The sequence below is a fragment of the Sapajus apella genome, unplaced genomic scaffold, assembly GCF_009761245.1.
Source record: "Sapajus apella isolate SASKATOON/1434 unplaced genomic scaffold, GSC_monkey_1.0 scaffold69, whole genome shotgun sequence".
Classification (NCBI taxonomy): Eukaryota; Metazoa; Chordata; class Mammalia; order Primates; family Cebidae; genus Sapajus; species Sapajus apella.
In genome coordinates this window covers 8458476-8477199 of record NW_022437009.1, presented here as the reverse complement: position 1 = coordinate 8477199, position 18724 = coordinate 8458476, and the positions used below count along the sequence as shown (strand labels likewise).

At 35.5% G+C, this 18724-nt stretch overlaps 2 protein-coding genes across 3 annotated transcripts in view; one reads left to right on the top strand and one right to left on the bottom strand.

Moving 5' to 3' along the window:
• Positions 1–18724, top strand: part of RAP1A (RAP1A, member of RAS oncogene family) — an 86180-nt gene that overhangs the window by 4340 nt on the left and 63116 nt on the right. The window contains exon 1 of one of the 2 annotated variants that reach the window (XM_032249764.1): positions 5667–5695. The exons of the other annotated variant lie outside the window; for it this stretch is intronic. Coding sequence (XP_032105655.1) covers positions 5682–5695 — 14 coding nt within the window. The 5' untranslated portion in view covers positions 5667–5681. Of the gene's footprint in view, positions 1–5666; positions 5696–18724 lie in introns of those variants that run through there. 2 annotated transcript variants of the gene reach the window in all.
• LOC116531211 (histone H2B type 1-like) lies at positions 338–2240 on the bottom strand. Its single transcript, XM_032249925.1, has 2 exons — positions 1697–2240; positions 338–363 (listed from the first exon to the last, which is right to left on the bottom strand). The coding sequence occupies exons 1-2, from the start codon at positions 2190–2192 to the stop codon at positions 338–340; spliced, it is 522 nt and encodes a 173-aa protein (XP_032105816.1). The 5' UTR covers positions 2193–2240.

The window sequence follows — 18724 nt, the reverse complement described above, 5'->3', positions numbered from 1 at the left end:
CTCAGTAGGCTGAGACAAGAGAATCGCTTGAACCTGGGACGCAGAGGTTGCAGTGAGCTGAGATTGCACCATTGCACTTAAGTCTGGGCGAACGAGCGAGACCCTGTCTCAAAAAAAAACCAGTAGTTTTTAATCTGCTTTTCAGTTTTTCATATACAAAGATAATGTTAATATTAGCTCACTTACGTTTTGAAACTTTTGTACCAGTGGTGTAGATTTGCACTGCATAATTCACATTCTCTCAGTCCCCTGCACACAGTTGTGAGATAAATAGTTAAGAGGGCACTTTGTATCAAAGTTAAATGATCCAGGTGAGTATTGCACCTATAAGCTTAGCTTAGCTTTGTTCACTCTCATGATGTTCTGATCAACAAAGCAGTTCAACAGAGAACCATGCCACACTCTCATTTCTGCTTGAAAATAAGCCTTTTAGAGGTAGAAGGTACAAATATGCATATACACATGCACCAATGAAGAAAAGGAAATTGTGTATGGTTACTAAGGTAGAGTTGAAACAGGAAATAGTGTGTTTTTATAAGTGGTTTAAAAAAATTCTTTTAATAAAATTTTCAGAAGTGTATGATGTACACATGAAAAATTAAATGCTTTATGAAATAAACGCCAATCAGTAGACAAGTTAATCGCTTTTTTTTTTCCCATTTATTTATTTTATTGCATTTTAGGTTTTGGGGTACATGTGAAGAACATGCAAAATTGTTGCATAGGAACACACATGGCAGTGTGATTTGCTGCCTTCTTCCCCATCACCTACATCTGGCATTTCTCCCCCTGCTATCTCTCCCCAGCTTCCCACCCCCCACCGTCCCTCCCCTATTTCCCCCCAACTGACCCCAGTGTGTAGTGCTCCCCTCCCTGTGTCCATGTGTTCTCATTGTTCAACACCCGCCTATGAGTGAGAACATGCGGTGTTTGATCTTCTGCTCTTCTGTCAGTTTGCTGAGAATGATGGTTTCCAGGTTCATCCATGTCCCTACAAAGGACCCAAACTCATCGTTTTTGATGGCTGCATAATATTCCATGGTGTATATGTGCCACATTTTCCCTATCCAGTGTATCGTCGATGGGCATTTGGGTTGGTTCCAGGTCTTTGCTATTGTAAACAGTGCTGCAATGAACATTCGTGTGCACGTGTCCTTATAGTAGAACAATTTGTAATCCTTTGGATATATACCCAGTAATGGGATTGCTGGGTCAAATGGTGTTTCTATTTCTAGGTCCTTGAGGAATCGCCACACTGTCTTCCACAATGGTTGAACTAATTTACACTCCCACCAACAGTGTAAAAGTGTTCCTATTTCTCCACATCCTCTCCAGCATCTGTTGTCTCCAGATTTTTTAATGATCGCCATTCTAACCGGCGTGAGATGGTATCTCAGAGTAGTTGTGATTTGCATTTTTCTGATGACCAGTGATGATGAGCATTTTTTCATATGTTTGTTGGCCTCACGTATGTCTTCTTTTGTAAAGTGTCTGTTCATATCCTTTGCCCACTTTTGAATGGGCTTGTTAGTTTTTTTCTTGTAAATCTGTTTTAGTTCTTTGTAAATTCTGGATATCAGCCCTTTGTCAGATGGGTAAACTGCAAAAATTTTTTCCCAATCTGTTGGTTGCCGACTCACTCTAATGATTGTTTCTTTTGCCGTACAGAAGCTGTGGAGTTTGATTAGGTCCCATTTGTCTATTTTGGCTTTTGTTGTCAATGCTTTTGGTGTTTTGGTCATGAAGTCCTTGCCTACACCTACGTCCTGAATGGTTTTGCCTAGATTTTCTTCTAGGGTTTTTATGGTGTTAGGTCTTTTAGAGCTGGTATACTTGGTGACGGCCTTGGTGCCCTCGGACACCGCATGCTTGGCCAGCTCCCCGGGCAGCAGCAGGCGCACGGCTGTCTGGATCTCCCTGGAGGTGATGGTCGAGCGCTTGTTGTAATGCGCCAGGCGGGAAGCCTCGCCCGCGATGCGCTCCAAGATGTCGTTGACGAAGGAGTTCATGATGCCCATGGCCTTGGAGGAGATGCCGGTGTCGGGGTGCACCTGCTTCAGCACCTTGTACACGTACACGGAGTAGCTCTCCTTGCGGCTGCGCTTGCGCTTCTTGCCGTCCTTCTGCGCCTTGGTCACCGCCTTCTTGGAGCCCTTCTTCGGGGCGGGAGCGGACTTCGCTGGCTCAGGCATGCTCACAGCCTATGTATTCGCCTCAAGTAATGACAAGCAATATCAATTTTTTTTTTTTTTTTTTGAGACGGAGTTTCGCTCTTGTTACCCAGGCTGGAGTGCAATGGCGCGATCTCGGCTCACCGCAACCTCCGCCTCCTGGGTTCAGGCAATTCTCCTGCCTCAGCCTCCTGAGCAGCTGGGCTTACAGGCACGCGCCACCATGCCCAGCTAATGTTTTGTATTTTTAGTAGAGACGGGGTTTCACCATGTTGACCAGGATGGTCTCGATCTCTTGACCTCGTGATCCACCCGCCTCGGCCTCCCAAAGTGCTGGGATTACAGGCTTGAGCCACCACGCCCGGCCCATCAATCGCTTTTTTAAAAGCACTAATTGGCTGGGCGCGGTGGCTCATGCCTATAATCCCAGCACTTTGGGAGGCCAAGGCAGGCGGATCACTTGAGGTGAGGAGTTCAAGACCAGCCTGGCCAACATGATGAAACCCCATCTCTACCAAAAATATTAAAAAATTGGTGGGGTGTGGTAGCGCGCAGCTGTAATCCCAGCTACTTGGGAGGCTGAGGCAGGAGAATTCCTTGAATCCGGGAAGCAGAGGTTGCAGTGAGCTGAGATCTTGCCACTGCACTCCAGCCTGGATGACAGAGCTAGACTCCATCTCAAAAAAAAAAAAAAAAAAAGAAAAAGAAAAAGAAAAGCACTAATGACTTATTTACTTAGGCTATATAAATTTAGGTTTGATAAACCTGAGAAAAAAATTTCTTTATAAATCACTCATTTTCCCAATGTTCCTTGTCTCTAACCTATTTAGTTCACACTGATAGAGTGGTTCAAAGTGTTTAAGTTAACCAAATTTAAAATTGAATATGTAATCATATGTTTTAATGTTGGAATGTATTTAAATAAGGCTATATTTCATAAGAATAGCAGTCTATTAAACTAAAAAAACTAATAAAAGATACTGCTGGGTTAATTAAAACTTGAAGTGCCTTACCTTGAACTCATAGTTGTATACACCTATAACATGTTACTCATTCACTTTTTTTTTTTTTTTTTTTTTTTTTTTTTTGCAGTACAGTGCTGTACCCACTTATTCTGGATGCAAAAGATAATTTTGTTCATGATAGGACTGTGGTTTTGTTTTTGTTTTTATTTTTTTAGCTGTTTTCTTTTTTGTTTGTTTGGTTTTTGTCTTTAGCAAAGACAAAACTATAAAAAGAGGCACAAAGAACTGGATACAACTATTTGGACGTATCCCAAATGCAGTTTATATGACTCTAATAGTGGAAATCTCTTATTGCCGACAGTACATTTTAGATATGTCAGATGTGTAATCCAGAGAGTAAATTCACTCACTGTATTTTCAGTGATATTTTAAAATTCTATTCTAGACAAGTTGGCTATATCATAAAACATTAAGCAAGAAGGCACTAAGTTAAATATTGTAGCAGCTGAAATTTAACACTAATCTTTCAGTTTTACACAGTTAACAATCTAGCCCAAATCTATTGATGCCTTTGAGCTACCGTTTAAATTCCATCTTATGCTTGTGAAAAAGTTGCATAATTTCCCTCTCCCCTTCCCTCCCCTCCTCTCCTTCTTTTCTTTAACTTCCTTTCTTTTTTCTTTCCATTTCCCTTTTTCTTTCAGAGTCTTGCTATATCACCCACACTGGTCTCCTCCTCCTGGACTCAAGCTATCCTCCTGCCTTAGCCTCCTGAGTAACTGGGACTATAAGCGTGTGCCACCACAGTTAATTCATGATTTCATTGATAGATTTCAGATTCAGTCATTGAACAGATGTTTGAGTAACCCCAGATTAGGCTCTTTGATGGATACTGAAGTGTGAAGGTGTAGTTTCTGCTTTAAGGAATTTATAGTCTAGCAGTTTATTTTGTTTGTCATAGCCTATCATGTTTTATAAATCAAGGTTGTATTTTCATGATAGAGTGAAAATAGAATGATATTCATTTTTTAAGTAGAATAAATTGTGAACATTTCAAATTCTGTTAGTCAGTGAACAGCTGTTTCTTTTTTTAAAATTTTTTTAATTTTTAATTTTTTTTTTAAGACGGGGTTTCACCATGTTGGTCAGGCTTGCCTTGGACTCCCGACCTCAGGTGATCCGCCCACCTTGGCCTCCAAAGTGCTTGGATTACAGGCATGAGCCACCACGCCTGGCCAGTGAACAGCATTTCCGTGGTCTTATTTTCTAACAGCTTCTTAGACCAAACCAGTTTCCCAGTTGTTTAAAATAGAGTTAAATAAGAATTGTTTGCTTTACTCCCTATTTTACTTAAGTCCAAGACATATTTGTTTGTAAATAGCTTTTCTGCATATGTATACGTATATATATTTACACACACACACACACATGCATGTATATACACACCACATTGTAGGGAAGTTGTTTTCTGGTTCAGCTATCAATTTCAATTCTCTGTTTAATGTCAGAAGTTGTTTTATAGAATGGCATGCTAATATTTTTTTCTAAACTGATTAAAATCATCCTTTGCCACTAAAGTCAACTATCTGCTAGGACAGAAATGTACAAATAGACAACATGCATAAATGTGCATTTTTAGTGAATGTTGTTAGCTTGCCAGTTTTATTTTCAAGATTCTCTTCTCTTCTGACTTAATTATGATGTGCTTATAAGGCAACAATGATATATTTAGTTAGTTTGCAAAATGAGAGTAATTTTTCTGGTTTTTCCATTTTGCATGTTTTGAGTTAGGATTAATTGGACATGTGTTATTCTCAGTAGACATATATAATACAATAGTCCATTTAACTGTGATTCTTTCTTTTGGAGCCTTGGCTGACTTTTAGAAAGTGGGCCTTGTGCAGTTTGATAAATACAGGCACTACTCAGTTTTGGATGACATTCTTTACACAACTTAAAAGTAAAGGTGAGCATAATAGAAGCTGGAAAACAAGTCTGACGTTTTCTTTGCACTAGGAGATGTATTTCTTATTCCAAGTAATATGCCCTTGTTAGGTTCAGGATCATTACAGGGGTTATAGCTGCTTAAACATTTGTTTTTGTTCTGATTAATGTAATTCATGTTATACTGTGGCAAACTGTGGAAAAGAATGTTAAGTATAAAGAAGAAATTGAAAATGTCTATGACCCCATGATCCAGAAAAAGTTACCACTGACATTTTAATGTGAATTTTTCCAGTTTTTTCCTTGCATGTACAGATTTCTAATTTTTTTAAATGAAAATTAGAATTATAGCTTTATATATACTGTTTTGATCCTACTTTTTTTTTCTGAATGGGATGTTGGTCTCCTAGTGTGAGACTTTAAGGTTGGTTCTTTATAATATTACTATTTTAAATAGCACTGGAACAGACATTTTTGTACATTTATCTTTGATTGCATCTTTGTCTTTTTTCTTCCTGTAGGATAGATTCCCAGAAGTGGGATAACTGGATCAGGGGGTGGTTACCCTGTGTATAAGAGTGTGTGTCTCACTGCACCTTCAATGGCATTGAGTAGGTCAGTTTTTACAATCTTTGCCAATGTGATAGATAACTGTTACATTCTTGGGTGGTAATAGCAAAAATCCTCATATTACTAATAATTTGTAAAACCATCATAGTGTATGAAAGAAATTTGTAGTTATCTTCCAGAAAGTTTATTGAAATGAGTTTCTTTAGAAATATTTTAGGTAAAAGTAATCTGTGACCAAAAAAAAAAAAAAAAAAAAAAATTACAGATTAAAGTTGCAATTTGAGCATTGTTTTTTAAAATTTTTTTTGGAGAGCTAGAATTTTAATGTTCTTTTATTAAAATGACAAACATGAGAAAGCTTGTTGTATAGTATAAGTAGAAATATTATGTAAAACTAGGTTATTTCAGATAGATGAAGGGGGTAGTCACATGGTTCTGACTGTGAAAAAACAAAAAAATCTGTTAGTTTTTAGAGCAGTAGCTCTGGAGTTAGGCAGCCCGGGTTCATGTCCTTGCTTTGCCTCTTATCAAGTACGTGATTTGAGGCAACTGCTAAATATATATACGATTTGATTTTTCTAAACCTTGACTTCCTTGTTTTGATAAAAGGAGAATATTAATATCTATCTCGTAGGATGGTTAAAAGGATTAGAAATAATGTGTGAGACCACTTGGCACATAAGTATTTAATAAAAACTAGCTAGTTTCATTAAATTTGTTTTTTTCTGCCAGCCTCCTCAAGGGCAAGAAATATCTCAGTTTTGTGTTCTTGTTTACATGCATAAATACAGAAATGCAAATGACTGTGGTGAGCAGTGGCAACAGGAGGGGAATGGTGGGCATTCTTTGTGGCAGGAATGGCATGTGCCAAGATAGAAAGAAAGTTCAGGAGAAGTTGGAGGACAGGTGATTAATTTGACAGAAGCCTGGGCTTTTGTATAGTTAGAAAATATGGAGATAAGGGAGAAATGCAGAGATTGGCTAGACTTTCTAAGCCATTGAATGATAGGTTGAGCAGTGTAGACTTTTTTGGGAGTACAAGTTTTGGTATGTGGGAGATGACTTAATAAAAGCATTCATCAAAAAGCAATAAATTTGCTTATAGAGTACAGAATGAATTGAGGAAGGAAAAGATTGAAGACAGGGAATCTGGATTAATAGTAACACAGGTAAGATAAGATCTGAGGGTTTAAAGGAAAACAGGGAGGTTTTTGGGGGAAGTGCTTAGGCTTCATGGTTGTGAAGATCTGTGGAACCAATTTGGAGATTAAATTCAAAAGAAATAGCCTAGGCGTACATGCAGTTAGGCAGCCTTTGAGAGAAGAATGTGACTTCAGTACACTTTGGGTGTTACTACCATTTTAAAAACTGAGGGATAAAACATTCCAAGATTCCTATGATCTTTATCAGTAAAAAGCATATATTTATGCATTTAAAATATATATATGCATAGTCTCCTAGAGAAATTTTATTTAGTGTTTTGAGTTCTTGGTTAACAGGATATCCTCGCTTTTAGACTTTGTGTTTCAGGAGATGTTATCTTAAAACTCTTTACTGTAAGGTGAAATTCTTCTGCATGTGGTTTTTGTAGCATTCTTGATTGCTGTAGGACTTTAAAAACACCAGTTATGTGAGCCGAGGTGATGAAAAGTGAAATACAGACTTCTTGATTGTTAAGCAGCTTCTAAGTAAAATATAGAAGCAAAAAAAATGGGAAATTGGGTGTATGATCTTTAGAAAAACATTACTTTTAACATTCCTGTTTTCTCCCTCACCCATGCATTTTCCTAATTAAAAAAAGAATTTGCAGATGCTATTTTTAGTCATTCTAGTACCTGACTAGAGCTCTACTCATATTTTCCGCTTGACTGAATAATAGAAAGCAAGTTAGTCAGAGATTGATATTAATAGTATTTCTTTTTGACTGATAAGTAAACTCACATGAACTGTGAATTGTCTGCTTGCTGTCTTCCAGTAGAGAAAAGAAGCAACCCCCAATTAAAAAAATATAGGGTTGTGATACTTCTAAGATGTTGCATCTTTTTTAAAGCAGTCAGTTGTCATACCTTTCTTTTTTTTTTTTTTTTTAAGATGGGGTTTCACCATGATAGCCAGGCTGGTCTTGAACTCCTGACCCCAGGTGATCCACCTACCTCGGCCTCCCAAAGTGCTAGGATTACAGGCGTGAGCCACCGCGCCCGGGCGTTTGTCATATCTTTCTTAATGTTTCTTTTAGTTTCCAAATATTGCCTACATTCAGAAATAAAATCATTATTTTTATTCAAATCTCTTCCCTTTAAAAGTATCCTTGCCAGGTGCGGTGGCTCACGCCTGTAATCCCACCCAGCACTTTGGGAGGCTGAGGTGGGTGGATCACCTGAAGTCAGCAGTTCAAGACCAGCCTGACCAATATGGTGAAACCCCATCTTTTAAAAAAAAAAAAAATGTATCCTTGAAAATATTTTTGAATTAATAAGCAAATGTAGCTCATAGTGTTGGGGATTGTGTGCATATGACTTTTTTTTTTTTTTTTTTCAAACAAATATTGTGTTTTTCCTTTGTGAACCTGCAAAAGCCCAGATCTGGTCAGCTGAATGAAATTTCATTTACTGAAGGGACCTCAGATATTCAAATTCAAAACAATGATTTAATGTCACAAACTATAAGAGTCTTTTGAATAGGTTTTAGGATACTTCTGCCTGTTTGTCCAGATGAAATCTGAACTACTATCATTCTCTCCCCGTCACCCCTATTCCTTAAACTATAGCTGAGAGAATAGCATAGTCCATAGTTTGGGCCATTGTGGCATTGTGACTATGATGGCCTGTTGTCTTACATTTTTAGGAAGATGTTTGTATCTTTTTTTTTTTTTTTTTTTTTGTGAGACGGAGTTTCACTCTTGTTACCAGGCTGGAGTGCAATGGCGCGATCTCGGCTCACCGCAACCTCCGCCTCCCGGGTTCAGGCAAGTCTTCTGCCTCAGCCTCCCGAGTAGCTGGGATTACAGGCACGCGCCACCATGCCCAGCTAATTTTTTGTAATTTTAGTAGAGACGGGGTTTCACCATGTTGACCAGGATGGTCTTGGTCTCTTGACCTCGTGATCCACCCGCCTTGGCCTCCCAAAGTGCTGGAATTACAGGCGTGAGCCACCACGCCCAGCAGATGTTTGTATCTTGGCAGAAAAAAATAAATTATTAAACTAAGTAGCTAGCAGTTCATGGTATACTGTTATAAGATAGTTCATTTAATTTTTACATGAGGTGACATACGAAGTGCTTGAAACATGAATAGACTTTTGTAGCCTTCTATCCCAAAGGATTAAAATAAAATAAAATGAAGCCTACTAGTTGAATAGAATATTATGTTTTAATATTTAATAAATATTTTTCTTTATCAGAAGATTTTTTTCATACACCTTTTGAATCAGCAGTTTTGAATGCTAAATATAAATTATTGACTAAGAAATCAATCGTTCCCTACAGTAATAATAAACAGTTTGGTCAGTCATCCAACACGTATTTATTGAGCAATTATTGAGTGCTTGGTACTATTCTAGGAACCAGAGATTTATCAGTGAATAAGACATGCTTTCATAGTAATTTTTATATACCACTGAAGGGTTGATGATAGTAGAGAGAAACAGTAAACAAGTAAATAAGATAATTTCAGAGGTCCCAAATGCCGTGAAGAAACTATAGCAAGATGAAATGGTAGAGAATGATGAAAGGGTTTAAATTGAGTATTGTGGAAAAGCTGACAGATGATGATATTTAATGTGGCACCTGAATTACAAAATGCCAGACACATAACAGTATACAAGAAGAGTGAACCAGGCAGAGGGCCCACTTGGTACAAAGGCCTAAAGGTAGAAGCGGCGGGTAGTCATGTTTGAGGAAGAACAAGATGTCACAAGGCTAGGAAAAGCCTGGTAGATGAGGTTGATAGGAAACAACTCACTGGATAGCATTATTTCTCTTTATTGGTAAATCTATGTAACCTGTTAATTTGAAGATGGTGTTACTAATAATACCCACTTAAATCTGTAGGGTAACCAGTAGTTTCTCTAGACATACAAAATCACCGATTTATGGTCCTTAAATTTTGTTTTTCCCAGTGATCTGCGAAGAGAGAAGTGAATGATTACTAGTATTAAAAAAAGTCAAAGAAAAATTGTGCATTTACTCTAAATAGATTTATACAGGTAAAATATTATGTATCTTTTCTTTGACCAGTGATCATATTGACTCAAATCATTAATATAGATTGTAGTGATTTGCAGATTGTTAAGGAAATAAAGTATTGTACTTATCCCTTCAAGATTCTAGCATTGGATTTTTTTTAGATTTTAAGTCTTTGGCAATTTGAGAATTTTGACTAGCTTTTACTTATCTGATTAATAAGATGTCAATGCAATTGGTAGACAAAAATCTTTAAAGACGTGAAATCCATGGAAGAGAATAGAGATTTTTTAATAGAAAGGTTGGGAGCCACTGATGAATGTCCTAATCTGTAGGGGACCTACAAGGGAGAAGGGAGCTCCTATTTTTTTGAGCATAGACATTTTACATCCTATTTAATTTGTGTAGTAAATCTGTAAAGTAGGTATTGTTATTGTTCAGCTTTTTACAGGTGATGAAACTCAAAGTAATTATATAATTTGTAAAAATTTACACAGCTCTAATTATAGAGGATCATGTGGATAGTAAACTTCCAGAAAAAAGGACTTTTGCAATACAAAGCAGAAAATAGGTGATCAATACATATTTGTATCTTGCTTAAATGTAAACATGAATGAATAAATGGCAGGAGACTGCCTCTGTCTCTATACTCCTGTATCACACCTAAATTTTTCTCCTAAATGAGTCTAGAAAATTTCTTCAGAAATAAAGTGACTTCATCTGTCTTTTTTTTTTTTTTCTCCATAAATCATATGGACAAAATCCTGAGGAGAGAAATAAAGACCAAATGCTTACAAAGTGTAATTTTCTCTTAGGCTTTGTCAACTGAGTAACTTGTAAAGTTATCAGCTTTAAAAAAAGAAAAAGTCTGCTTTGCACCGTAGTATTCATTATCAATAATATTTTTTGGTTCTGTTTTTATCTTAATTTTTTTTTTGTAACTGTTTAAAAATTTGCTATAGCATTCTGAAATGAGGTGATGGAATAACAGTAGTGTAAATGTTTATGTAGCCAATGTGAGTTGTCTACCTAATATCTATCACAGTCTGTGGGGAGTGGGGCAGGGGTGGTGGCATGTATTTGTTTCTGTCTTCTATTAGAATATCAAAGTGTATGATTTGTTGCTAAGAAATATGAACTGCTAATTCTGGGGCATTTAATGGTTAGTAGGATAAATGAAGGTTTTTTGTTTGTTTGTTTGGTCGTTTTAACTAATGTCTGTACCCAGGCAGAATAGATGTATGAGATCGCTAAACCCTGTGTTTATAAAGTTTCTAATCCTTCAAAATAATATCCTAATAAATTTTAAGTTTAGTATTCTTTTAAATGAATGTCACATAGTAATGGATATCTAAAGGATGAAAGTAAATGTAGGTAATCGAGAAATTGAAATAAATCAGAGTAAGGTTGAGAAAGGAACATAATTATGATACAGAATTTACCATAGGGGAATAACACATGGAAGTTGATGTGCTAGATGGTGGAAAAGGAATTTATTTTCTCAAAAAAGAGAAATGAAATTGATGGAATGAGGGCCAGGAGGAGGTAAATTTTGTTGAAGGAGTATTTTGGATTAGATATTGCAGCCTACAGGGACCTTCAGAGAGCATATGATCAATCTGTCAACATTTTTGGCAGTATAATTACTACTTCATAAGGTATGCGATCTGTCTTGTTGGTTTGAGTTGGAAGGACCAGTATACCTAGATCTAATGAAGAGTGTTGTGAGGAAGGAACATATTTTAAAATTTGTTTCTCAGTTGTCTGAGACTTAAGTTATGACAGGTCTACAAAAGGTAACTTGATATATTTTGGTACTTGGTATCCTTGAAGTGTTGGTTTTTAAATTTTCCTCCTGGATTTCTATATGACAGCTTTTAGACTGCTCTAATGTTGCACCCTGCTGTTTTTCATTCTAATCATACAGTTGATTTAGTAATGACATACATAACCCCTGGCACGAAGTTTTCATGCTTCAGAAAATTGTTTGGCATATAAAGTGCAAGTATCAATTTGCTCTGTAGATGTGTATCTGTAAAAATTGATGGGATTATTTAAGGCTATCAGATTAACTTAAGAAAAACCGTGGGCAAGTGATTTCGGAGGGAGACTCTTATAATCAGAGCCACATTTATTTGCATATTTAGATTTTCAGATATTAGGTTATTTTGTTAGTGTTTCTTTTACATTCAAATGGTAGGAAGCCTGGGATTTAGTAACTCGAAATTAGTCAAACAGTATATACTCTTTTAAAAAAGTTTCTGTGTCTTTTGAAGACTGAGTTTCACACCAAGGACCACCCTCATTTGTAAAACATCCCTTTGAGTTTTAAATTACTGCTTAGTAACTTCTGAGTAGTATTTCACTCAAATGTTACAGCATTTATAATATGACAGCATTATAATTAAAGAACCAACCAAAATCTGCGGTAGAAACCATGGAGAGGAGGGTTTAGGTGATGTACTCATCCTGTTATTCCCATTATGCCTCAAGACTTGGACGGCTGTCCCAACAGCACAGACTTGAGATTGTGTCACCACTCAGTGCCATCTGCCTACATGTGTACATAAGCTATAGTAGGACTTAGATACTGGATATAAAGAATCATTGCTTTGTGGTTTTCTCAGCTGACTCTGCTTAAGTTCTAGTGTGCTGGGCTGAACTTTTGGTCAGTTTTGATCTTTTTTGTATCTATAACAACACTCCCATAACTACACGTTTATTACCCCTGTATGTTGGCACACCAAAGATGGACATATAAAGTTTTTTAATAGTGCAAAGAAAATGACTATTTCATCAGTAAAATTTAAAGATGATTTTTAACAACATTGAAATATTTGAGAGAGTGCCCTTTATATACAGGACCAACTGTCTCTTCCCACCCTGGTTAATTTTTACAATATAATAAACTGATTTTTAGTTATGTAGGCCAAAGTGTTTTATAGAAAATCAATCATAAAATTGCATTTTTCTGCACTATTTTTAAAAAGTTTTTAATTGTTACTTTGTTAAATGCAGATTACCAATGTTTACATAGTATAATTTTAGTACTTATTTTTAAAATATGTATCTATTCATGTATAGAATATAGGTTAAAAGGAAACACACCAAAAGACCTAGATTGTTATCTCTGGTGTGTGGGTTGTAGATGATATTTTATTTCCCTTGTTAAGCCTTTTATTTTATGAACTTTACATTGTTCATATATTTTATAATCAAACTAAAAGTTCTAAAATGAATTCATTATAGAATATGAAATTAAGCTTAATAAAGCTTTTAAAGATAAAGATTCTTAGGTGATAAAATGAGTTAAAGGTTTTACAAATAATAAATAGAATTTCTGAAATGGAATTTTATGTTACAATAAATATTTTTCCTTTAAAACTAAAACAGACACAAAATTAAGTTGCCATTTTCTGGGAATGGGGATGAGAGAAATAGGAAAAGTTTTGTACTGTTTGTACCTTGCCTTGGAAACCTTTTGATTTTTCTAACTCAGATTTGTTTCAGTTACATCATATGCTGTTTTATGGATAAGTGTTTAATTATAGGATACTTATTTATATAAATGGTATGCAAAATCTTGCTTTGACTATTTGGTCATTTGTATTTGCGGTCAGCAGGCAAAACATTTGGCAGAAATTTGGGTATAGTACCTACCAGTTTTTTTTCTCAGTTTTCTCATCTGTCAATGGAGAAAGAACAATATCTATATCTTAGATTTGTTTGAGGATTAAATAAGCATGCCTGATGTACACGAAGCACTTAAAATTGTTGCTGCTATTACGCAAAAGTTGGCATTGATGTTTCTTTGTTTCCTTTGTGTTTTGTTTTGTTTTGTTTTGTTTCTGAGACAGTCTCACTCTGTCACCCAGGCTGCAATCTCAGCTCACTGCAACCTCCACCTCTCTGGTTCAAGCAATTCTTGTGCCTCAGCCTCCCAACTAGCTGGGATTGTAGGCATGTGCCACCATGCCCGGCTCATTTTTGTATTTTTAGTAGAGATGGGGTTTCACCATATTGGCCAGGCTAGTCCTGAACTGACCTCTCACCTCAGATGATCCCCCATCTCAGCCTTCCAAAGAGTTGGAATTACTGGTGTGAGCCGCTATGCCTGGCCAGCATTGATGTTTCTATGAAACTGAAGTAAAAGATTCCTAGGGACTGGAACAATATGCCGTGTATCCCCTATTTTGGTCAACCCTGTGTATTCCCCATTAGTTAAGTGGGGTTGGCTCCTCACTTAAGTATTTTCATTGTTTATATATACAGTAAATCTTTGGCATTCATGACTTAACAGTTTAGACCTAAAGTATTTAGCATGAGAAATTTATAATCTGGTATAGGCAAAATTTTGAATTCAAGGCTGACGTGCTGAACAAGTCTGTTAACCAGAGACTTGAGTATAGCTGACAGTATCCCAGTTTTTATTACCCAACAGTGACTTTTGTTCTCTACCTGTTTAATTTTCATCATAGAATTAAAAACTGTTTCTTTGTGAATTTAGTGCCCAGAGAAAGCCAGTAGTTAATACTGGTTTTTGCAAATTTAGATAAACTCTTGATTTTCTGCAACACTACAGCAATAAAGTAAGTTTATTTTAGTAGCAATTCATGAATTTTGCTCATTTCTTTTCTATTCTTCACAATGTCTTGCTCCCAGTAGAGATAATGAACAATAAGTTGTGTTTGGTAGTTTGTGAAGAAATGTAAATCTTTGAATTCATTAAAGGAAAGGGGTGAGTTCACTGGGAATTTCTGGATTTCTAGGCTCTTAGATTATTTCTATTACTTCAGTATATAGTTTTTTAAATCTCCCAGGCCAAATTAAAATATATTTTATGTCTGCATTTCATATTTCCATGGAGTGGTGTGATGACGTAAGTGTGCTTCATTTAATAAAAGCTACTCTGGTATATCTCATAACTCCACTTGCAGAAATATTGATTTTGTAGGTCTGGGATAGGGTTAGGGTGCTGTATTTTACTCATGTGGGTGATCCCCAGATGATTCTAATGAGATACTTTTTCAATTTATTTCTCTCTATATTTTCATTTTTAGTGTTTTTTTGTATACTTTTATACAAATATACATTTATTGTTATTTTGTATATTTTCATAGGTTTGTATTACATTTTTAAAGCCATAGGAATAAGGAAGCACATTTTGTGTTTAATAATGAAAATTCATAATATGTCTTATAAGGCGTTCCATGGTATGTTTCATTTTACCTTTTCAGTTAGTTAAAGGTACATGGACTACTTAAGTCAAACTCAAGATTAATATCAGATTCATTGTAGAAAAAATAAGAAAGTACCAATTACTGTACACATTATTTCTCAGCCTTTTTAGGTATTTTTTTCTAATTGTCCTGCTCATGAAATTTTATGCCACAGATATAACTGTATATTTGTCTATGTATTGTATGTGTAACTGTGCTTTATACATTAAAAGGAGTAAGCATTTTTTTTTTCTTGCCCCTGAAGAGCCAATTTTCACCTTATTGGTGGTGATATTGCCCCTGTTGAGAATGCACGCGATAAGCTAAAAGAAAAATCACCTTTAATTTTATGTTACAACCTGTTAACATTTTGGTGTATATCTTTCTCAGTGATGTTCAATGCATGTATGCCTTTTCTGTGATAAAAATGAAATAAGATACAGAATACTTCATGTTCCCTTTTTTTCTTAACATTTGTGAATTTTTCATGGTAAATGAATATCTTTTAACAGGATCATCTCTAATGGATAAATACTATAGACGTATAGTATTACATTATGTGAATTTGCCATCATTTATTTAAATGATTTTCTATAGTTTTCAGTTTTTTATTATAAAAGTTATGCTATGAATATCATTATAGTTGATTTCTTTGATACATCCTTAATTATTTCCCTGGGATAAATTCCAAGAAGGAGAAATACTTCATTCTGTACATTTTAATATTTTTTGGTGCGTATAACTTAGAAAGTGAAAGTCCCTTTCCCCAAGAACAGCCACCATTAAAATGAATCTTTGTCTAGCCTTTTTCTGCATATATCCTAACATAAATACCTATATAATTTATATAAAAACTACATATAACTAATTTATATAGTCATATCTATCTTTAAGAACAGAAAAATATATTCTTCCTTAACTATAGCAAGTTCCTTTTTTGCCTAAGATGTTTTGCCTTAGAGATTTTGGTCATCTTCTCATATCACTGTGTATAATTCTACCTCATTCTTCTAAGCTATATGATACATAGTAATTTGTCCATTCTTCTATGGAAGGATCTTTTCTTTCCCATTTTGTTTTGTTTTTGCATGTCTTTGTTTGCTTTTTTATTTCTGTAGCATAAATTCCCATTTGTAATAGAATTGCTGGGTCATTTAAGAATTGAAAGTACTTTATATATGTAGGTCTTTTTTGTGTGTGTGTGTTTTTTTTTTTTTTTTTTTTTTTTTTTCTGTTTTTGTTTTTGTTTTTGAGACAGGATCTTATTCCTACCCCTAGGCTGGAATGCAGTAGCAGGATCATGGCTCACCACACTCAGGTGATTCTCCTACCTTAGCCTCCTGGGTAGCTGGGACTACGGGCGCATGCCACCATGCCTGGCTAATTTTTTGTATTTTTTGTAGAGACAAGGTTTTGCTATGTTGCCCATGCTGGTCTTGAACTCTTGGGCTTAAGTCACTGAGTCTGAGATTATAGCCATGAGCCACTGTACCCTGTGTTTTCTATTTTTTTTTCATTCCTTTATTTGCCTACTCTGATATTGGACCAGATTTTAATTACCTTTATATCAGGAAATATATAACATGTTCTAATAAGTAGGTGGATAAGCCTCAGTTGAATTTTGGCTAGGTGTTTGGTTTTTATCTTTTTTTTTTTTTTTTTTTTTTTTTTAAAGACAATTATGTGTATTTTAAGTAGTCTAGAATAGTATAAGTTTTTTAGGACTTTTAGGGCCTGGCAGTAATTCAGAACTCCAAAAGCACATCAAAGTTGCATAGTGAACAAACAAGCTATTGAGCTGTGAGCTTTCTGGGAATACTTGGAATCATAACACTTCTGTCAAATATGCCTTTTAATCTTTGGTCTATTGATTGAAATATTTTGGACTTGTACTCTCTCTGCTATCAAGCTTTTATTCTTTTTAAAGAAGACATACGCCGGGCGCGGTGGCTCACGCCTGTAATCCCAGCACTTTGGGAGGCCGAGGCGGGTGGATCACGAGGTCAAGAGATCGAGACCATCCTGGTCAACATGGTGAAACCCCGTCTCTACTAAAAATACAAAAAATTAGCTGGGCATGGTGGCGCGTGCCTGTAATCCCAGCTACTCAGGAGGCTGAGGCAGGAGAATTGCCTGAACCCAGGAGGCGGAGGTTGCGGTGAGCCGAGATCGCGCCATTGCACTCCAGCCTGGGTAACAAGAGCGAAACTCTGTCTCAAAAAAAAAAAAAAAAAAAAGAAGATATACTTTTTTTTTCATTTCTGGTAATATATTTATTTTAGATATATCATACCGTGTTGTTTCTGCTTGTTTCTGTAGTTCTCTACTTATATATCTTCAGAGTTATACATACATTTTCCTGAGGTTTGGTCTAATATAGCTCAAAATATCAGAATAGATGTTATAGTAGGTAACACATTTGTGAATTAACGTCTGATTTTTAAAAAAAACTAGTGTTTTTGCTGGATTCATGTAGGTTTCTTAATGAGAAATCAGCAAACTTTGCAAAAGAATTGTTACACTTTGCTTTTTAAAGTAGAACTGTGCTTAGTTTCTAAAAATGCTAATTTTTTCTGAGATTATTTTTTCTTTAAATACAGCCACTCACAGCATTATTAACATTTTTAAATGTTGATTCTGATACTGTTAGTAACTAATACACTATGAGCTTTTATATTTTCATAGGACATACTGTCAGGTCAGAGTCTCAAATGCTTTTAGTGTTCTGGAAGAGTTTATGTTTGTAATGAAAAATCTCTCGGGAATACTACACTCACCACTAGGATGAAAACTAATCAAATAAATATAATTTAAGTGGTAGTCAGTACCCAGGCATTTCAGACAGGACTGTTTTCTGACACTAGCCTCCCTTGGAGTTGGGTTGTCACCACAGCTAGGTTAAGCTTATTACAGAGGTTTACCTTACTTTGGATTGTGGGTCTGCATCTGTCAATGTGCAAAACCTACTTTTTCCCTCATGGTAGTGGTATGCTTTTTGCATGATGTGTTTATGAAAATTAACATCACAATGGTTATTTTGTGTGTCAAGGTTTACCATTTTACTAGGTTAGAGATTTTATTCTTTGATGCAAAAGTTAACATAAATGCTTTGTGAATGTGTAGGAAACTGAGTCCTTTATCTCAGAATCACAGCTGCAAACAAATGACAGCCTATGCTTGCGCATTAACTCATTATGGCTTAGACCTTTGTGTAAGCCTGTGATTGCTTAGATAAAGCCTTACCTACTACCATTGTCTTCTTTGTTTTTTGAAGACAGAAGCCATTTAAAAACTTCAAGTTCATTTAAATGAATAGTCCCTGTAAGGAGGATGTTTAATTTATTTTTAGGATGATGTTTGATTTTAACTGAATGTTATGTGATATTATAAGTGATTACAAAAACTAGAATGTGTGATGTTTTGTTTTGTAAAACTTAAAATGTTTTCACTTTATTATTTTCTTATTATTTAAAACATTTTTTCCTCACTAAATATTGTGATAAATTAGTATCAGTAAGACTTTAATTAATAATAGCCATCTGATTGCAAGGATTCTTTAATAGATTTGTTAGAATATACATCTCCACAGTACATAAAAGTTGGGAGATTTTTATGTTTTGTTTAGTGAACTAAAAGTAAGCTGTTTTTCAGGAAAGTATCAAGTAATTTTTACTA